General features: G+C 38.3%; 1 protein-coding gene and 1 long non-coding RNA gene across 5 annotated transcripts in view; one reads left to right on the top strand and one right to left on the bottom strand.

Moving 5' to 3' along the window:
- The window catches only part of LOC136021269 (uncharacterized), a 21,591-nt gene extending 10,018 nt beyond the window's left edge, over positions 1-11,573 (top strand). The window contains exons 2-4 of the long non-coding RNA XR_010615712.1: positions 7,793-7,923; positions 9,039-9,158; positions 11,467-11,573. This is a non-coding gene — a long non-coding RNA (uncharacterized LOC136021269). The remainder of the gene's footprint in view (positions 1-7,792; positions 7,924-9,038; positions 9,159-11,466) is intronic.
- RBM46 (RNA binding motif protein 46) lies at positions 10,617-22,214 on the bottom strand. 4 transcript variants are annotated; one of them, XM_065693269.1, is made up of 6 exons: positions 21,986-22,214; positions 20,426-20,484; positions 19,158-19,319; positions 16,966-17,433; positions 15,493-16,275; positions 10,617-10,741 (listed from the first exon to the last, which is right to left on the bottom strand). In XM_065693269.1, exons 3-6 carry the CDS (start codon positions 19,306-19,308, stop codon positions 10,716-10,718), a joined length of 1,428 nt encoding a protein of 475 aa, XP_065549341.1. In that variant the 5' UTR covers positions 19,309-19,319; positions 20,426-20,484; positions 21,986-22,214; the 3' UTR covers positions 10,617-10,715. The 4 variants fall into 4 exon arrangements, with proteins under 4 accessions (XP_065549341.1, XP_065549332.1, XP_065549358.1 ...); XM_065693260.1 differs by having other exon boundaries at positions 20,457-20,484; XM_065693286.1 differs by lacking the exon at positions 21,986-22,214 and adding an exon at positions 21,831-21,884 and having other exon boundaries at positions 20,457-20,484.

Below are 22,214 nucleotides of genomic sequence, written 5' to 3'. Positions count from 1 at the left end.
TTTTGCTTTCCAATATTTTGATGTGTATCTACTGGAAAACAAACTAGTTGGAGCATTAAAAAAAATACAAAACAGGTTGCTTCACCACTAACATTAACATTCTGTGAATTAAATAGTTGTAGATTGATCTCTTGATCCCTTATTAAATTAGTGCTTAGTCAAATATTCATATTTAGCTTTCATAGTATTTTCTCAAATATTCATCCCCCCAGAACCACAGCACCTTTGGTGCTTTTCTCTGAGCTCCATGTGAATGTCTTTGTTTTGGATTAGTTTTTCCCCAGAGGTAATCATTTTCATATTTTCAAGCCAAAAACTCATGTTACTGTTTGTCCTGGAGCTGTACCTTTGTCTCACTGATGACTGGAATGCTTCCAGGCTGAGGACTCTGTAACTCTAATAATGCATTTATTTTCTCATATAGGTCAGGACTTAAGACCTGTGTTGCCAGACACGTGCACCAAATATTTATTCCTGGTTTGGGCTGGTGTTTGCTTTAAATGTTACTTGTTTGCAGCCCCTTTGGTTCTCCACTCCTGACTTACTTAGCAGAACAATTACGGAGGCTGTTCTACCCTGAGGGCTGGTAAGGGCTTTGCAGGCCCTCTGTTATCTCCTTCAGCAGGGATTATCCCAGCTCCTCAGCACCCTGCCTTTCCTGCAGGCAGATGTTTGAAACTTCTCTTTTCCCTTCTTTGAACTTGGTGCATCAGAGACTGTCTAACCAGGTCAAGGTAGCCTAACCTAATGCCTCTGGGCACCAGGGAGCATCAGACAAGTCCGAAAAGATTGGAAACTAAAAATGAATGAAAATAGAGGCAAACAAATGCATGTCTTAATGTGCATTGACTCGTTAATTTGTACATTAAAAATAAAAGTCCAACACATGACTAATTGGACATCATGCAGGGATGCACATGAAACTGTGTGGAGATGGGCAGGATCTGCAACGCTAGGCTAAGCAAGAGACTGGCAGAGACACGATGTGGTGGGGACAGCTCAGGCAGGCAAAACTCTGCAGGATGGAAGGGAAATCTGCAGGCAAGGAAGGAAAATCACTGTTAAGCTTTCCCTTTTTCCATAAACAAGAAAGCTCTTGCCCTACTGTAATAATTCTGTCTACTTTTTGAAAAACTTCTCCTTGAAGATTCTTACCCCATGTACATCTACCACCTGGAAACGAACTTAACTATGAAGTTTCACATACTTCCTCTGTGCTTTACTTCTAACCTCCTTTTGCAGTCCTCTAGTTCATTTTCAGTAGAGATTTTGGCTGTCATGGCCCAAATTTGTTTTGTACATTCTCCACTCCCTGTATCTCCTGCAACTGACCAGGTAAAAAATATTGAAAGCTTGTCGGCTGCTTAGATAATTCTTTGCACACTTTAAATAATTCTACACAGATACCGTACTAAGTACCTGTTTATTAGATATATTAACATAAAATATATGCAGTGATCAGGTGGACCATCTTTCTGCCAAATAGGTATCTTCTTGTCCAAGAAGATGTTAGGATTCTTGTTAGAGATGTGGTAGAAACATTGAACTCTGCCTTTGTAATGTCTGTAAAAGATTACTTATCATGAAAAGAACTGAGATTATATTTGATACTTAGCAGAATTCTGTAACGTAAGCTTCCAACAGCACTCTGTTGAAGGCTTTCTTAAGAATATAAGAAAACGTAACTGGTGACAGACACAGCTGAGCTGGAAGGAGCCTGTATGCTAGTGATGCTGAATCCATATTCAAAGTGATGTTCTGACACCTTATCTCAAAAGCACCCTTTGAGGATGGATATAGTTTATTTGGAAATAGTCTCAAAACACACAAGAGAAGAATGTTTTGATACCAAACTGTGTAACTGAGAATGGTCAACACTGTTTTAAGTAAAAGAATCAGAATAGATATGCTGAGCGGCGTGCTGGGTTTTGGATTTCTTTCTAAAGAAAAAACAATGTGACCTGACTAGGGAAAAGCAACAAATGGTTTTCACTTAAATACAGTATTTGACTGAAGCCTGCTGTGGAAGAACAATCAATGACCACGGTCAAGTTGGACAGGGCTCTGAGCAACCTGATCTAGTTGAAAATGTCCCTGCTCATTGCAAGGGAAATAGATTAGATGACCTTTAAAGGTTCCTCCCAACCTAAATGATCCTATGATTTTATGACATAGAAAAATATTTGATGGGGGGAAAATGCCAAGCAAGGTCCACAAAATATTGAAGTAGCAATGAAGTGAGGAGAATATAAAGAGTCATGATGAGAAAAGCAGTACAGTTTGGGATACAGTTTGTTGAACTGTTTTGGAAATTAAACCAAAATGAGCAAATATATGATATAGTGAAAAAGTTGATCATAGTTCCCTTTCAGGAGCTGTAATACATCTGAGTCTTATCTACACTGACTAAGATTGTTTGGATAGGATATTACCATTTATAGTCAAACATCTGCTTCTTCTAGCATTATGAATCCTAATAATCCAACAAGTTTTTTAAGTTATGAAGCAGTTACCCACATAATGCAATTAAAAATGTCTACTGGTACTTAGATCTTTATCCTTTTTCTCATCTTCTCTCCAACTCCCTCTCATGCAACAGTGATTAAAATGCCTTTTTTTTTTTTAATGAATTGTTAAACTGCCAAAAGTAATTCAATTTAATTTAAAGTGGAATTTTGAAATGTTTCCCAAAAATCTTTAATAAACTCTTTCATAATCTTTCAAACAAGACACTGACATGAAGCTTCCTTCATATTATGTTCGTTCTCCTCTTCAGGCTGCTAGTACATGCTTCCTTGGTCAGATGCCTCTCCTGTCTCTGCTGGCTCCTGTTTGACAAACAGTGTGCTAGGGCATGAGAATATAAAATAGGAATCTTGCTACTCTGGCTGACAAAAAAAGAGGAAAGAGGCTTTTGAATTACTGCAGGCTAGCTTGTAATAATGTGGCTGTTAAAACCCTGGGGAAGTATCTGATCAGACATTTGTCCTCTGCACTGAAGGTTATCCCTATCCAGAATTTTCTAACATCTTAGAACCTCGACACGTACTTACTTCTTCCTGAAGCAGAAAAGCTGCAGAACTAATACGGAGTGAGGAAGGTCTGTGGAATTCTTAGCACCAAAATAAGAACCCTCAAAATATACAAAATTACTTTCCAGTTTTCTTTCAGTAATACAGTATTCTCACTATCCCAGTTGTTTGCTGAAAATTTAAGGAAGAATGGCTTAGAAAAAGTCAGATCATACCTATACAGGAGAGAAACTTCATTATGAAATACTGCTATATCATGCAATTGTAATGGATTTAACAAGCATAAATCTGGTATGAAGTGGAAAAACTGGCTTTTCTGGCCAATAATTCTGAGGTAAGACAGCAAAAGTTTGGCAGATGCTCTGCCACAGGAGAATTTTTGTGCTACCCTTTCACTGGCCCTAAAAGCAGCAATGCCTGCCTGCTTTTATTGGAGTTTGAAGTATGGGTGAGGACAACAGGAAACTGAGCTTCTGAAAGATAGTAGCATTAATCAATTACCTCACATTGTACAGAAGCATGCAAGAGTTCATTAAATACCTGTCATGACTGGTACAGTATGAACTATGCACCCTTTTACCCCTAGCATTAGAAGAGCCTAAGTAAGCATCAGTAGAGCTGTTTACAAAAATGACAAGATATGATGCTCTTAAAAATTCCTGATCTACCTTAGGATGAAAATATTTTACGTTATTAGATTTTAAGCACACACACTTGTCCAGATGATCCCTGAAAGACTTTCTCTGGCAGACTGACATCCTTGTAGCTGCTTTGCTCCGAAACTCTCTGGTCAGAGCACCTAGCTCCAGCTCCTCTTAGAACCTCAATACCTGTGGTTCACCAGCAGCTCAGTTCCAGGGGCTCTGTGAATCAGAGGCCATGTCCCTCCTCCAGGTCAGACAAACCCAGATCGGGGCAGTGAGCTCTGCTAATGCCCAGCTCTCTGCAGTTCAGCTGTGGAACAGGGCCAGCTTGTGAGCTCTGCTGTACAGGTTCACCAGAGCTAAAAAGAGTTGAACCCCACATGCTTTACAGGTTGCTGGGGTCTTCCTATAGTGTTATTCACACAGTTATTAGTAGTTACTGAAATATCAGACAAGCTTCATGTGAGGTTGTGAAAAAGAAGCAGGGAAGTACAGCTGATGGCTATTAATAAAGACAAGCTGTTACCAGTAAGCAGAGCTGGTAGGTAGCTTTGAAATTTCTTGAGCTCTAAGCAAGAGGAGATATCAAGGGCTTAGAAAACACCCTCTGTATGTGGGAGAAATCAAGTATTTTTGCAGTAAAGTACTGTACAGTTTTAAACCTGGGAAATCCTGATCCAATTTATATTGCAAGGTTTGGTACCTTGTGGACTTTGATGCCTTTCTGAAGATGTGCTTTCATCATCTGTTATTGGGCTTGCTCCAGAAGATGCAGTGAAATTCAGTGCTGTATTTGGACTGCTGGACAAAGTGGGTGATGTGACTGTTTCGTCCTGTCTTAATCTACCACTTTGATAGCTTAAATCCTTGACAAGGATGAATGGATGAAACAAATATGATTTGGTAGCTGAAATATGATATGGTAGCTGAAAATTGTGTGTTTTCTAACAAAAAAATATGTAGTGAAGGTTCCATTAAAATATATGCCTTAGTGTTAAGAGTTCAAGCAGCTTTCTCTCATGAACGTTGTTTTAGATAATGGATATGGGGGGGGGGGTGTGCATTTTTTTGTGTTTTTGCCCAGCTCAAAAACAACCTCAAAAAATTTAATCATAGTTTTCCCTATAAGACTGCATGCATGAAAGCTGTGCACCACCCCTCCTTGGAAAGCTAGTGCTAAAGATGAGCTCTGAACCATTTTCTGGTGTACCTCTGTTCCTGGTATAAAAGTAATATATTAAAAAGCAAACATCTCCTTGGATTGCATGAAGAATTTGAGCTTTAGTCACAGTTGTCTACAAGGCAGAACTGAAACTGGGCACTTAGGCCTTTGTTGTGTGGTCCTCAAAATATGTCATCCCATAGGCATCTTGAGTTTTATCTTACCTGGTTCTTTCTGCATGGACCCAAGGCCTCCTTTGCTTTTCAAGTTTGTGAGGCGTCTCTTCCTCAGCCAGAACAACTTGATTCCTGAAAGATTGACAGCTTCCGGCCCAGAGTCCAGATAGACATTCCCAATAGATGTTATTCTGGCTAAACTTCCTGACCCTGTTTAATTATGCTGAAGGTGCATAAGTTAAAGTACATATCAACAAACAACACAAGGATCCTTGTCACTTAAAGGAAAAAGAGGGATTAGGGGAGGGTCAAAGGTCTCTTCCTTCATCAGTCTGAATCCAACCTACTGCTCTCCCCTCTTTGGGAGTGTGTTATAAATACTAAGTTCTGCCTGTGAAAAGGTACTGGTAAATGGGCAGAATCATTCTTCCAGTCCCTTGCTGTTGTAACCTGCGGAGCAGAAGAAGGGAGACATCAGGATGTGGGGCCAAAGGGGCAGGGCCAGCTGAGGCACTGAGCACAGGCAGGGAAGGTCACATGTGCGGCTTAAGGAATGCTTGCCCAGTGCGGGACATCCAAGATGCAGGACTTATGTCCTCTCCTCAGTACCAGACACAGAAATCAGTTTGGTATAAAGGAATACAGAGCTGAGGTGGAATACAACATCCAGGGGAAAACGGGAAACTCCAGTGCCATTCTTTTTAGAACAGCAATTTTCTTCATTAGAGTAACAACATCAGTATTGCAGCCCAGAGGCAGGCTCCTAAATCACAAAGGAGTAAGTTGACTCTTTTTTGTTTCCCATTGATTTGATAGGCTCCCTTTGCTCAGAGAGCTATTTTATCGCTTGAAATGTTTTGATGTCTCCTAAAAAACTATGTAACTCGGTGAATACTCTTATTGACACTCTATAGTCTTTTGCTCTTTGCTTACACATAGAGATGCTTCCAGCTTTGACAATGATCATTTGACTCAGTATTTGGTTTTCATACACTAGTGAATATTTCCCTCTGCAGGAAACTGTAAGGCGACAGCAGCCACAGCCTCTGGCAGCATAGGAAAAATTGTTTTGAGGCCTGAAGTGGTAACTTGTATAGTTGAACTTACTGAAATGGGTACTTCTTTCTTGGCAAGATGCCCTAGCAGCATGGCCATGTTTTATGTGAAGTTTTCTATGCAGGTATGTATTTCCATTCACTTTCACATAGTTTTGTTTCTTTTTCTCTCCCCAGCAGATTTTGACTGCACACAAATAATCTGCCTTTATCCATCCAGAATATTTTAACATTGGTACTTACAAATATTACCGTCCTTGGATTGTTAGAGAGAGGGTCATCTTTCATACTCTGCACAGCTTTCTTGTCTTCCTGCCTAAGCTGAACTGTAGTAAACAGACCAGCTTCTGTGAGCCACAGTCTGCCCTTGTCGTGCTTCTGGTTCCTGCACCGCTTCATTTCAGTTTCTGATTGTGTCAGTTTTGTGTCACTCGATTTTGTAGCAGTCAGGCTCCTGTACCTCAGTGCTTTCCCTTCCCCATCTAAAACTCGTAATAGTATGCTTTCTTTCTGAAGGACCACAGGTTTTAAAATGCAGAGTACAGTCACTACTGTTTGATCTACAAGCCAGTGCTGCACTTGATGGTTATTACTGTAGATTATTCACCTCTTTCAAGTCTAAAGCTTTATCTGTTGGCTTAGTTAAAAAGCATCACTACATTCTCAGAACATACAATCTTGGTTTTGCAGGCTTCTTTTTGAAGATACTGAAGTGTCCTTTTACTTCCTGAAATTTCAAGTGGTACATACAATTTTCTTTCAATTCCCATGAGCAGGTATTTGCATTCTAGAGTCCTAAAAACTCCACCCGGTTTGACATTGTTCTACAGCTGTCATTTATATTTTTTGGAGACAGCTTATTTTCAAGAAAATGAAAATAAGAGGCCTTGCAGAAACTAAGCCCTTCTGCAGTAAGGTGAAAGTTATGCCAGTTGGATGGAAGACCATTTAAACAAAAAATAAAACTACTACTAAGGCATACTTAGACAATTCTTGCCAATTAATGCCTCTCTGTGGTAGTTTTGCAGTGCCCGTACCTTTGGAAAATGCCTGCTCTCACCCCTGTTCCATATGCCTGGTGCTGTCATTCTGGGTCAGCACTGCTTTCAAAAGGCAACAACAGGCTCTGCCTCCTGATGTGGTTGTTTTTGTTACTGATGTAGCCTGCAATGTGCTGAAGGGGGCCAGCCTTTCTGCTCTGACTCTTGAAGCTGGAGAGTTCAGCCACAGACAACTTGGGATGGCTACTTGTGGTGGCTCCTAACAGCTTTGTTAGCTGGTGAAAAACTGAGGGGTCAAGGAAGGAGATCTGACCACTTTAAACCTTCTCTTTTCTTGGACGCTCTGGGGACTATTAGGGGTCTTGTAACTGCAGGGAAGTTGTACTGCAGACTGCTGGATCATTACCTCTTTTCCTTCCCCTGGTTGTCCATGAAGTGGAATACTAAATAACACAAAATGATGCTAAACTGGTCATTCTTCATTATGCACAGTGATTAAGATAAGTCACTGAAAGAGACTTGTAACAGCTGACTTCTTGTAGCTTGCTTTTACCTCAAGTGTGTATTAACCTAGTAACTCCCAGACAACTTTGTGCTTAATATTGTTTCCTATTTACAAGAAATCAGCATTTATTAACTCTTGCTTGTTAGTATGTAAGATGCTAGTTCTTGGTGACAAACAGCCTTAGCTCCCCCCACCTCATCTACTGGGTTTTTTGCAGGTATTTTTTCCCTGTAAAAATAACAGGTTGGAAGATGGAGGCTGCAGCCCGCAGACACGCTTGCTCTGTAACACTGGGTTTACCATCTGTCACCAACCGTAACACAGTAACACCACTACTTTAAAAAAAAGGTAAGCAAACATGAAAAAAATGTAACTGTAGGAATAATGACCATCTTCTCTTATTTAGGGCAAGTTCTTAATGCAGTGGGTTGAGCACGAAGGAACAAGACTTTGTTTCACTGAAGTCAGTGACCTTTGCTTTCAGAGGGACTTCTGGTTTCTACACCAATTACAGAACAGGATGGTATACGGATTCACTTGTCAGTTATACAACAGTACTGTAAAACCATGCAGCACCATGTTTTCTCTTTGTCATAGTATTTATAGAATACATGGTTTATTTTTCAAAGGTTAATAAGATCCAGTGAGATTTCTCTAAATGTAAAAACTGTGCTTGCAATTTTGCACATTGATTACATTTTTAATTATGTGTTCTAAATAAACTTCAAAAAACCTAAATTACCAGCCACTGAGTGCTACTGCTGCTTCAGCTGCTTATTCCTTACACCTTTGTTCATATCTGCAAAACAAAAGACCAAATTCTGCCTGAGGGTTGTGTTTGGCTTGCATCCACCCATAACGCATTACACTTAAACATTCGATTGTGGGTTTATGCAATGACACTTGTTGGGAATATTGAAAATAACTGCCAAGGTACACACTTATGTGGACTGGAGTTGCTAGTTTATAGCGAAAGTGCTTTTTGCACATAACTACTTCACAGATGGTAGCACAATCAGAAATCTGAACAAGGATTTTGCACACCTGAAAAATACAACCCATGTTTTCCTACAGTACTGATCGCTACCTCCGTCTGTTCCCCAGGGTAAGTCAGGTCTCCTACAGGTATTCATTTTAATACTCTGCACTCTTTTTTTGCAGTTTATCACACCATTCCCTTGAGTAGCTAACAATACCAGTTCTACCTAAGCTTTGGTTGGCCCAGATTTCCATTAGAAGTATCACAGAATATTACTGAAAAGTCTGCTCTATTTTCAGGTGTCATTAAAAGATTGTTGTTTTGGCCTCAGGGACTACTTAGTTTAAACATGAATTAAAGCAAGCCCCCTCTTCTTTCAGCCCAACAGAGTTTCTTGGGAAATCATTACAGTTTAACAACTTTCAAATGGGACAGAAGCTATGAAGCAAACTTGTATTTTAAAAATGTCTCTTCTTTTTTCAAGGTTTTCCTAAGCCACTTCATTACCCTTCCTCTTGTTCAGCAAAGCACCTGCACTGGAGCTCCTGGCCAAAGCTTGCTACTTGAGAAAGCAAAGTGAATCCTGTGAAGTAACTTTCTGAAGGTACCATGCATAAAAATTTTTTCTTTTACACACACCAAATACTAACAGTGTAAATTTAATAGAAATGTGAATTCAAGTACAGAAGTCAAACACATGATTTCAACATTAAAAATTACAACACTTAAAACAACTATTATGTAGCTAATATCAAATGCAAATTAAACTCCTATAACTACACTGAAATTGACACAAAAAAAAAGACAATATGGTGATGAAACATGTTGAACCAAAATATGCGATGGACCACAATAGTTGACTGCTTTTAAGAAAAATTATTCAGCTTTAGATCTTTCCATTGGATCATTTTCTGTCTACATAATAGTTTTGACAAACACTTTTCAGACAAAACAGCTTACAACCAATACTTGCGTAGGTGATGCTCTCGGACCCTTTAAGTATGCCACTTGACTGATGCATTCCTTGACCAGGAACTGAAACTATATACTAAATTCCAAAAAGAAGGATGATCTAATCCATTAGTTTCAGATTTTAAAAATAGACAAAACAAAACACAGCCCTTATTTTTTTGTCATTCAATAAATAAAGCACTTTACTGAGAAAGGCTAAATAGTCACAATGAAAACCAAGATGGCTCACTCAAAATTAATTATATTTACCCAATTTTAAAAATTTAAAACTATTTTCAGTTTAATGCTAAACAATGCTTTCTTCAGAAGAACATGGCCTGATTAGAAAGTGAGCAAACTGCTGTTCAACATGGCTACCACAAGCAAGTAGAAGTGTTGGTTACAAGGGATAGCCTGGATAAGAATAAGGCCTCTGTAAACATGGAAGCACACATGTCCAGCAGAGTGGTGCTAACAACAGGAAATACAACTTAGTGAGCTGTACATAAAAGTACGTATAATTTGTACGTATCAAGTTGTGGAGTTTGTTGCTCATTTTTGTCTCAAAGAATTACCTAAGGTATTGAAGCTCAACATTATGAATACAGTAATACATCTTATGTAGCCTGATGGTAGGTTGACATCAAAACAGGCCCTTCAAAATACCATTCCTCTGTTGATGCAATGCTGTACCAGAAGATGTTACTGAGCACATTCCTCCCATAATATTTTGCATCAAGTTACAGAAACAAATCTGAGTGTGATATTTAAGTTTCGTATTACGTATGTTTATGTATGAAAAGGCAGAGTTGCCAAGGTGGTGTATTGTTGGTTGTGGTTTTTGTTTAATGATTCTTAAGATTTGTTATCACAGAAGCTGTAACATTTGTGTGAAACTCAAAATACAAGAATTATAGCAAATTATTTCAACACTAAAAATAAACTGTTTTATAAACTACTACAGCTAACAAATCTTTTAAACAAATGATCTTAAAATAAATCTAATCAAGCTACCCAAACCAATTTAACATTCAATGTCACTAGTCTTTAAAGTGAAATGTTTAATAAACACGTTTTACAGAATTATTTATAAATAAACACGTAATGTGATTTTCCAGTGAATCATAGAATGTATCGATGTAGTTGGTGGTCTTTTTCCTTTTGTAGCAAGATCCAAAGCAAAACACCCTGAACTTTCCTTGAGGGCAATTCAAGCCAAATAGGGTGTACAGTTGGCTGGAGAAAAAGAGGGGGAAGTAGGGAAGAGAGAGAATTTGATTTTAGCAAGAATACTGAATGGACTAAAGTTTCTTAATAGTTAAGATAATGGTATAATGAGCATTTTCACAGTCTTATACTAATCCCGAATTCTTCCCTTTCCTCTGCACTCCTAATACTAAAGTCCACAAGAAATTATATAGTTCAAGCATCATCAGAAATGACCTAGTTAAAAAAAAAAATTAAAAATGAGACCCTAATCTTTTTTTTTTTCCTCCTTCCCCAAAAGCCTTATACTTTAAAAACCCCCAACAGTCTTTGGTATGGAACATAAGTATTTTCTCAGATAGACAGATACACACACTTTTTTAAAACCAAACTTCACAATAACAACCCTGTTTCACCCCAACTGAACACAAAATATTAATGAAGACAAATTTAATGGGTGCATTAGATCACTGTTCTGAGTTGTAGTTATGGTATGTATTTTATATATATATGTATAAAAAAACATAGCATAATAGTGCTATTAACTAAGTACCATGTTCTGCCAGATGTACCCCACTGAGGATATGAATGTACTAGAAAAAGGCAGTAAATTCAGTAAATACCTGTTTTGAAGTGACTGATTCTACTGAAGTCAGTCAAGTCATTTCACAGATAATGAAATTCATTGTTAAATTCAATTCAATGAAATTTCATTGTTAAATTTATCTTCTTTTTTTCCATGTTATCCTACACAGGCATAGATTTACAAATTCATGTTCCCTGTCCCTAAGCAGCAGCAGCAACAGAAAAGTAACAATCTTCAGGACAAGTTCTGAGTGACTGAGATGCTTCCAGCAGTAAAGTTAACACTGAGTATGGATTTAATGCTATTTTCAAACTGACTTACAAGCTTTTAAAAAGTGAGTCTCACAACACTCAGAAAAGATGGTAATCCCCATTTTAAAAAAAATGAGAGGCCTCAAGTGACAGACTTAGATGCATCTACAATAGCATATTTGAAAAAAGGGAATGCTTACCACCCTTGTGGCACAAAATGCAGGTTAAAATAACAGGTTTTGCAAACTGGAGGAGACAGTCTTTTTTACATAAAACTAAGTACCCAAAGAAGGAGTCTAGGTCAGAACTGTAGTAAGAATCCACTGCTGAACACAGACTTTAAACTCAAGTTGGAAACACAAATAATTCAGAAATGACTGAAAAATTACCAAGAGTCATTTTTAGGAGTAAAAACTCTAACCTTCTTTTGTGCTGCAAAATCCACATGAACAGACTGATCCAACAGCAGATCTACAAAAGCAGAGCTGTTGCCTCCTTTGAAGCTAAGACAGTGTCTCTGAGGGGGTGGAAAAGCCTGCACCAAACACAGTACTGGGAGGTTTACTTGCCTCTACTGTCCCACTATGCTGCATTCATGGACAGCAAAGTTACTTATGCTTGTTTAGGGACTGTGCTGAAAATCATTATACGTAAGTCATCTGATAAATATTTAAGACTTCTAAAGTTATACTCTTAAGGAACATCTTATACTACACTCCAAGCCTTTCTAAAATTCACTAAAAAAAAACAAAACCACACCCCAATCATCACTTATAATCTGTTATTTGCTAAACAAAGCTAGTGACCTTGTACTAACAAAAAAGAGCTGGTTGGAGATAAGGCAGATGGGGGCAGCATTGGCTGCAGTGACCATAAGATGATGGAGTTCAGGATCCTGCATGGAGGAAACAGGGCAGTAAGCAGGACTGCAACCTTGGATTTAGAGAGCTAATCTTGGATTTTTCACGGACCTGCTTGGAGGAATACCATGGATTATGGCTGTAGAAGGTAAAGACAGCATCAAAGAGACCTGGCTAGGATTCAAGTATCATTTCCTCCAAGCTCAGTATCAGTGCATTCCTATGAATAAGAGATCAAGTGCAGGGGACAGTGTGTTTCAGTACCATTTACTTTATACATTCTATGTGGCAAACTGGAATTGTTGCTATTTATGCACTATACTTATTAAAATGCTTTCCCTTAATTCGGAGATTTATCACTATTTTTTTCAATACTTTGTTAAATATTTTTAAATACTCTCTTCTGGCTAAAAATTAATTTCTTTAAATTGTGTCTCGGCGAGATGCCACATGGGACAGCATGTATGAATAAACAGAATACCCTATTGTGGAATAAGTCTAAAACCTGGCAGATCCCCAAAACTGAGGAAACTTTACCAAAAGTTCTTCCCTTCTCCATCATACTCACTAGGGAGAGAACTCCCCAAGACTCAGACTTTTCTACAGAGGGTATTATCCCCAGTACCCCAAAGAGGTTCTGACATTTTCTAATATTTCCTTAAACTACTGGAATTCTACCAGCAGAAAGTGAAAACAAAATAAAGCAACAATAAAAACTAAAAGAACCCCACAGTCATTTTTAAAACAATGTTCTGCTTCTCCAGGCTTCAGATGTTTACAACCACTAAAGAAAGGGAAGTTCTACAGTTCAGAGCACACTTATGCAACTTCAGGTTCTCTTCTGCCTGTACTTAGTCACCTGGATGAGCCAGTTTGAGGCCATAAACTACAAAGCTACTACATTACTGATGCCAAGGACCAGAATAACAATTAACACCTCATATTTTAGGACTGACTCTGCACTAACACTGCTTCTAGACCATAGGTGGAATACAGAGTGTGTTAATTAGCATAACTATACAATCTTCAAATTGGAGCTGTGTTACATCTAGTCAGCCTCCAGAACAGACAAGAGTAGGAATTCTTACATGTTTTTCTAACTGGATACAACATGTAACAGCCAAGCACCATTCTGCAAATAATACTACAGTGTTGTGTAACTTCTAAAGATGCAGATTTATTTGTGTTGAAATCAGATTCAAAATTAATGAAAAAGGTATTTCTTCTACAGGGCATTCAGTTGTTTTTTTTCAATTTTGTTCCCCTCCCCAAACATTTACTTTCTGAACTTCAACATGCAGCAGTTCTCTCCTTCTAGCAAAGTGACATCCAGACACGTCATTTTCATATATTTAAACAAGCCTGACTTTTTTTTTCTTCACTCCCTTGATCTGTTCATGATCTAGTAAAACTAAAACACAGCTTTCTGTATTTTGCCAAGCATCATTTTCAAAATACTCAGGCGACACCAAGTGGTTAATTGTTGTACTGCTCTCCATTCAGGACTAGTGTATGCAGTAACAGCCGAGTATACCATTATGTGGAATACAGAAATATGCATCACCAAAAAAACCCCAAAGAGCATGCTTTGAGATTATTAATTAGAGCAGTCTAGTTTTAAAATTCTACCAAAGCAGCCCTTTCTTATTTACTTAGCTTAGTCTGTTTATATGCTTTAAAAAGGGGAAGGAAAAAAAAAAAGACATCAAAAATTAAGCGGGAAGAAAAACTAAGTTCCTGTAAGAGTGGTTACTTACCAGAAGGAATTATTCCTTGTCAACTTTGTAAATGCACGCTTATAGTAAGTTGCTTCCAAGAAAACCACTCACACTTTTCTCAAAATCACTGCTACTTAAAAAAAAAAAAAAAAAACAAAAACAACCAAAAAAACCCTCAAAGATAATAGAGGAAAGGGTGGGGGGGAAACATCCAAGAACAAAAAAGGAAACCCACAACACATGCATCCCTGCACCATCATTCAACATGCCAAACTACGCAACACACTTCAGTGAGGAGGGGATCCTCTGTCACATCTAGCAACTCTTCTTTGGCTGCAGATGTTTCACTCAATATATTGGGTTAGATTAATTTCGGATGCAAATGGCTTCTGCAGATTAGATAGGGAAAAGAAATTCTATTTCTAGACTCCTTAGGGCTACTTCTCAGTATCATGACAATTCCAATGAAAAAGGTGTTTCATCTGCTTGAAAGAGGTGCATCTTTCAAAAGCCAGCCATGTATGTTTGCTTTAAAATATGGGTCCTGCACAGAGCAGGCAGAGCAAATTCTCAGAAACAGTAAGGCCATCAAAAGTTTCATAGTTCAAAGATAACAAGACTAGCACTAGGCCATTAGGTAGACAGCTTTAAAAAACCAAACACGGGATCTGGGAATTCTGGTAAGTAAGAATTCACATTAACTGTGATCATATGGCATACTGAAGTGCTAAAAAGCTTTCAAATACTGTTAATTTAAATTCACCTTAAAATGTTTTCCCTACAGCACTTGTAACTATAATTGAAGAGATAAAAATCTCAACGCATACTTTCTTAATCTTTTTAAACTTGTTTACATTCTGGATTTTACCATAGCTGTGAATAATCATTCTTCAGCTAATTTTTTTTAATTACTCTGGCAATCCTTTCCCAAAGAAGTACAGAACAGAAAATACTATGTTTAAGATAATGCTATCTGTAAAACACAGAATGGGCAGGTCAGGCAAAGAACTTGAAGCTGTCTCCATTCTTCTTTCAAATAAATTTTCAAACCACAATCATCACACAGATGACTTTTTTACCTAAGTCACTTAACATGTCATCTAGTTCTTCTTTATAAATCATTACGGCACATAAATGTAAACGAAAATTAGCCTAGCACTGCACTGTATACGTGTTTACAGTGTTCCTCCAGTGCTCTCACCTGATGGTCCAGACTTAGGTGACTACACAAGAAACAATTCTTCTGTAAACTAACTTATCTATATAAAGATATACACAAAAGCTAAGACATATACACAAAGAACACTTGAAAAGTAACTTTTCTAGCTTCAGTTCTTAAGAACTAATGGGAAGCATTTATGCTTACCTAGATGCAGAAGCGTGAACTGCGCTGCCAATTCCTTTGCACCTTCTACTGTTGTACATAGTTTGTCTGGCATGAAAATACTCTGGGAAGCATCAGCAATACCAGGAATAAGCACCTTGTATACCAAGAGTATTTTCCCATCCTGACTTGTGGTTGAATACAAGTAGTATTCTGGCGGTGCCCAATTATTTTTATTACAAAAGTAGTCCAGATGCATTGCTGCAGAACTGAAGTGACTGGATTTTAAAGAATACATGCTAATTGGAGTAAGTTTTACTCCTGGAAAAAATGGGTATGTGCATCTTTCAACTTCAGTGGGGACTGGACTGTGCTGACCATTAAGATGAACTGGAAGACTCACAGGTTTCCCTAAGGATTTTTGATGACCATCTTCTTTGTTAGGAAACCCCAAGAGACTTTCAGAAGTGGGACTTATCTGACCATTAAAATGTTGCTTCCAAGTACTTTCTTTGTTAACTGGCTTTGCCAGTGTTACCTCAATACTGGCTCCATCAATGCACTTTCCATTCATTACAGACATAGCAGCAACTGCATCATCTCGGTGGAAAAAGTGAACAAAAGCATAGTCTCTCAGCTTCTTTACACGTTCAACTATTCCTGGCTTGAACTTGTTGAATTCAGCTTTAATTGTCTCCTCTGTAGTAGATATCATTAAATTTCTTACATATAATACCTTAACTTTTTGCATTGTTTCTTCATCAACTTCTTTCTCAGGATCTGCCCAGTCTACTTGAATAGTATGACCCCAGAGCTGAAATGTTCCTACAGCAAAGAAATACAACAAAAAGAAATACACAAGTGAAAACAAAAATCATTCTTAGCAATTCCTCTACAAAAAAGCAAACATGATGCACGCCACATGGAAATAGTTTGTATTCCCTGCATCTACTTGAGCAAAATATGTAAAATATTGCTACTGGAAATTACTGAAGAAAATAAGGTGCAAAGAAAAAGTTGACTTTTACTTGAAAATAATTTTAAGAGTTTAACAAGTAAACAATTAAAGACCTACTTTCAAACGTTTTTACGATATGAATTATCAATAATGTCACTCATGCAGCTCAAAGAAAATAAGGGACACTTCCCAAACACTATCTTTTTTAAACTCAGCTTTAAGAGAATTCATGTGCAGGGACAACATATGCAAATGAAAACTGGATGTGTGCCCAAGCAAATACATATCTTGATGTAAATTATAGTAACTTGAGTTTATAAAACAGATGTCTGCTCTTTCATTCTCACAACTGCTTAAACTTCAGTTTCTTAAGAAATAAACAAATCCCAACAAAAAAGTTTTATGAACAAAAAAAAATAAAATTCCTCCTCAGCTGAAAGGCACTACTGCAGTTTTGTAACTCTCAAAATACATTAAACAAAGGAAGACAGAGATGATTCACCACTCCACACAATGTGGAGACACATACTCGCACAGTTGAATTACAAATCGTTTACCTGGGATAAGCCGCCTTCTAGCCATTGCAGCTGCTCTGTGAGATTCATATTCTACAAAAGCAAAGCCACGATTTTTAGTTTTGTCAGTGGCATTTGGATAAACAATGACATCCACCACTCCTTCTGTAACTTTTTTCATTTCATTCAGTATTTCTTCTTTCTTCTTTTCTTTCGGAATTGCTCCAATAAATAGTCTGCAGTTGTCCAAGCTTACACAGACACCAATAAATTTCCCTGGACGAATTTCATAATTGTTAAGAATCTTGATGGCTAGCTGGGCTTCCTCTTTAGTAGTATACATCACAAAAGCATAGCCTCGATTCTCACCACTGAATTCCATCATGAGTCTAAACTCATAGATCTTCCCAGCTCTCTCGAAAACAGGAACCAATTCATCTTCATACATGTCACGAGGAATCTTACCCACAAAAACTTCACATCCACGAGGTGGTGGAGGACCTTCCCAACCTTAGAAGAAATTGTCCAACAACAATCTTAATAAAGGCAGACACACTTCCCCCAGACTTCCAGTTTGAAGGTGGGAGTTACTTATGTTTAGTCTCCAAAACTAGCATACTGTCATCCAGTATTTAACCCTTTCTTGTTACATTTAAATAAATTAAAAAAAAAAAGTCATAAACCCACATTTTTTATTTAATTCCATCTTCTGAGGTTTTTTTTTTTTTCACTGAAACCCACTGAACCCAGCATTACTTAAAATACAGATAAGTTTCTAAGAGTCTACATTTAAATAAAACTTCTTTCTTCATGTAAGAATCAAAGAGCACATACTCAACTCATGAAAAACATGGCTTAACAGAATTGGGAAACTTTTGCCTTCCCACAGAATAAATTTTCCTCTATAAACTGTACCCCAAGAACTACATGGTACACAAGGAAGCTACCCAGACATCACAGTTGGCATGCATTTGCAGCTATGCTGTCATGGCTTACTCAGGAAAAAGTCTGGCTCTGTTCCACACAGCATACAACATCTTTACGACTTTCAGCTTTATAAACATTAATAACCACTGCAGCTGAGGTCTGACAGGACATGGCAAGTAGGCAGTACTAGCTTGCAAACTGTACATCATGTCAGTCAGCTGCCCACATAAAAAAGCATAAACCAACAGTACACTGTTTAGCAACTCCGAAGACAAAAGCAACTGCATACTTTCATTGGGAAAGAGGGGACGAGGCTATGCTTTATGGCATAGGCAAGTCATGACATTAAATAAGAATATTAATTTATTAAATAGACAAATTCACTATTATCTTCAGCCTGATAACCAATTAAACTGTGATTCTCAGTAACTAAAAGCCACCTACCATTCAAAAAGTTCCCCTTCTAATTTTGAAGCTGCATGGTAACTTAGCATTACAGCACATTACTGCTAACTGGGAGAGTTATGACTCCTGACTTAAAGAAAGCCCCGCCTGTGCCACATTTGCCATGAGCAACATGTATATAACAGCCAACATGGAAATGGTTAACCAAAAGCACCATTCCTCAAGTAGATACCAACAGACCAGAAAGCTTCCTTGACTGGGTATTTGACTATCACTGGACAACAGACTATGGGATTCCTTTTTCTGCAGTAATTCAAATAATCAAACTTCAACATTAGAGAGTTACAATCCTCCAAGTGTTACTGAGATCCATGCTATCTTAAATTTTCTTCCACACTATTCTAATGACTTACATACCTAACGACACCATTATGTCTGCAGCGACCTCAGCAGAAGACCCAAATGAAGCAATGAAAATCCACTTTCTCCACTTCCCCACCATCCCCCACTCAACAGATACATTTTCCACAAGTGACATAAGCTGAAGAACTGTGCTGAGGTAGGAAAAAAGAATACAGTTTAGGGCAATTTTGAACCAGATCAGCTGTTTGGTCTGGACAGCAGTCAGAAAAAAAACAAGATGGTAAGAGGAAAAAAGAGCTGACACAGAGACTATCTCCCCTGGCAGCAATACAAGCTTATAGAAACCACAGCTTAAAAAAGCAAAATTAACAGTAAAACTCTTCATTTACAAACGGTTATCATAGTTTCTTACACGTCATCTACTACTGATCACAGCCAAGATACAGAATGCAGGGCTACACAGATTTTCAGCGTGATTCAGTGTAACTCTCCTTACAGCAAACAAACTCCAACTTTGTCATCTCAAAAGAAATGCTTACCTGGGGGAGGCCCACCAAATTTTCTTTGTCCATTCTCTTGAACCATGTTGTATCCAGTCTTCTCCATAAGGGCAAGTAAAGCAGCCTCATTCTGAGTGCCAGTTCGGATTTTGCCACATGTATTTGCTGCAGCTTTGTTTTCTTCATGCATATCTGCAATAGCTTCAATAGAACATTACAGATACTTCAAATCAGGTAATTCTGCATTGTTATACGTACACAGAAGCTACCAAAGCACAGAAAAACAATCTATGCTATATTTGCCTATTTACTGTGACTTTGTTTAGCATAAAGCTTCAATCCCAAATCCATCTACTATAGTCTGTGCATTTGTTTTCAAAGCATTGTTTTGTAGTTGTGATAATCTTGAACTTTAACCAACAACTATATAGTCTATATTCAGATTTTCCTAAGTTGTATCACAACTCTTTTTTAAGTATGCTGCCTTTCAACTAGAATAATGAATTATCACATAAATCACGTTATCACAGTTGCGTGGAGACCCATATGCTACTTAAAGTGCCAAGTTCCACTTTTTTATTACCACATTTTATAGAAATACTCCCGATTTTGAAACTGTACTTTAGTACCAAAATACTTAATACATTAAATCTATGCCTAAATAATATAAAGAATTCAAAGAATTCATGAACAAAAATAATTTCATTCAATCCAATACATAAGAAAACTAGGCCAAACTGTCTGACAAAACTAAGGGGTTGAAATAATCCCATTTCTGGGGTCCTTATTTTCATTACTTTGTCAATTTTTACAGTCTCCAAAACTAAAACCATCTACCTATATGGTTGTTGTTGTTCCAGCCACTATTTCTCTGGCATGCCAAATCTTGTACAACAGCTTTGGATTTCTGTCATTCAGGTGATGGGAAACAATCACACTAAGGAGCCCATTTGGCAATTACCAACTCTACTGGTCAAGCCCCTTAAAAAATTAACTTTCAAGTCAGATTTCTTTTTTTCCCCACAGCCTCCTTTTCCTTTCACTGAATTTTATGTCTTCTTTTCCCAAAATTCTATGTTTTAAGGTCAGCAATACTTAGACAAGCATCTTCTTCAGTAATTCAATCCTCTGCAAGAAAAATTACAACCAGAAAAATAAACTACAACTCCTACTTGTTCTTTGACGCCCCTTATGTTTTCAGCTTGCTTTGTTTTCAGGATCAGGGTCCAATTAATTATGACCTGAGACACAGCAGTTTATTTTTTCCAAGAAAAACTGTTAAAACCAGTTGTTTCTTGTCAACTCACTTTTAGGTCCTCAACTGAAGAAGTTCCTTACCTAGGAAGCCTCGTTATTCAGCAAGTGTCTGGAAAACAGAGAATAAAGGAAACTAAATCAAGGACAGTAGAGTGAATAAACATTCATATGCCTCTCCCTTCATTAGGCTTCCACTATTCAAGGTCCCAAGAAACCAATCATCTCAAGCACTGCAGCAAACTCAAACTAGTTGCACTGAACTGAATACTGCCAAAAGGGAGAGAAGAAGAGTTCAGTAACAGTTACAACTGCATCCTTTTTCTACAGCCTGAAGCTGAAGCCACTTTCTCTTCAGCTTGTAACTTCTGGTGCTTTTGCATCAGCTATTACTTTTAGCTTGATGATCCAAACGAGCACCATTATCTACACAAATTATTTTACTTGACAGCTAACTATAACTCCCTATCACTAGCAAAACTGAGGCTTAGTAAAAGTAAAGCCATAGTAATGTACCAAACGTTATCCCACCTATCTTTATATCTAAAGGTTTTCAGATGATTGCTGGGTACACTAAGTAAGCTTTTACCTCCATACTCAAAACACTAACCACCTCCACAGTTGCTAGTCCTTTTCAGTTACACATTCTACTGAAAACTATCTCAGCACTTCCAAAATTATTTTGCATAATTTTTTAAGATTATATATTCAATTTACGGAGTGATTAAGCCCCTTCCTCTGCCACATAAATGCGTATTATGCAATGTCGTGAGGTGGCCTTCTCACACAACAGCTCAGTCATTTCAAAGGTGCTTTGAATCAAAGTACTAGCGCATTCTTTTCACAGCAGCCCTCACATTACATTATAGGCTTCACATATCCCTTAATTAGAATGTGAATAGAATAAACACAACTATATTTTTTCCATCCTAGAAAAAGATGACTTTTGGTGGAAATACATTTTGTTTGTATATTTTTTCTATCAAGCTTGTGTTCATTTTGGGGCAGGAACCCAGGCAAGCAACCACTCTAGTCAAGTTTATATGACACCCATCACTAGTCATTAAAAAAAGCAAAATGCCAAACAACTCCTGGCTTTATTAAAATGAGATTCCAGAAAGGAAGCAGGACAGAGCACAAAAAAAATCCCTGACAGGCAACAGCAGCATGACTCCTACCTGCCACAAGCAGTGTTCCATTTCCTTTCAACAAATTAATTAAAATTTACTGGGTTTCACAGGCTACATACTTCACAAAGATTCCATAATCAGGAAAACTCTCTGCAGCTTCAGGCCTAACAAGGTATGGAAACAGACAACAGAACTGGAGCAAGGACGAGGTAAGTTATTTTTCCCTTTTCCCCAACGAGTTCAAACATCCGGCCAAGAACAACATTATCGGTAAGATCAGCAAAAGGACACAAGATAAAACCGTGGGAGTTGACGAGACTGCACTCACCCCTCCCACGGAGGTGAAGACGCACTGAGGAGCTAGGACAGCAGACCAGTGGAAAAAGCAACCGAACCAGACAGGCCCTAAGCCAAAAACGCCACCTGCGGCAAGACAGCATGTGGGACAGGGAGAGAGAAGAGAAACAGCCACCCTGGCAATACCCTGCTCTGGCCGACTCGCACGTTGAGGACGCCCGCCGCAGCCCTTTCTCCACACGCCCTCGTCCCTCACGCCGCCGCCTCCGCCTCTCCTCACAGCACAGCAAGGACCGGGGCCCGAGCCCGCCGCTATTCCTAAGTGCGCGAGCCCTGCGCCACAGCGGCAACGTTAAGTGGAACGGCAGCAGCACCACCTCACCCGCGTGAGGCCCACTGCCGCGGCTTTCCCTCT

The sequence above is a fragment of the Lathamus discolor genome, chromosome 1, assembly GCF_037157495.1.
Source record: "Lathamus discolor isolate bLatDis1 chromosome 1, bLatDis1.hap1, whole genome shotgun sequence".
In the NCBI taxonomy this organism is placed as follows: Eukaryota; Metazoa; Chordata; class Aves; order Psittaciformes; family Psittacidae; genus Lathamus; species Lathamus discolor.
The sequence above is the reverse complement of the archived record's forward strand: the minus strand, read 5'-3'. Positions and strand labels throughout refer to the sequence as shown.

What these genes read in the sequence shown, in the direction of transcription:
- RBM46 (XM_065693269.1), bottom strand. Translation starts at nt 19,308, where the DNA reads ATGCATGAAGAAAACAAAGCTGCAGCAAATACATGTGGCAAAATCCGA. An exon ending in ATTTGGTGGGCCTCCCCCAG is followed by an intron (nt 17,434 to 19,157) that starts GTAAGCATTTCT and finishes ATTTCTTCTAAG; the next exon opens with GTTGGGAAGGTCCTCCACCA. An exon ending in GTTCACGCTTCTGCATCTAG is followed by an intron (nt 10,742 to 15,492) that starts GTAAGCATAAAT and finishes CTTTTTCTCCAG; the next exon opens with CCAACTGTACACCCTATTTG.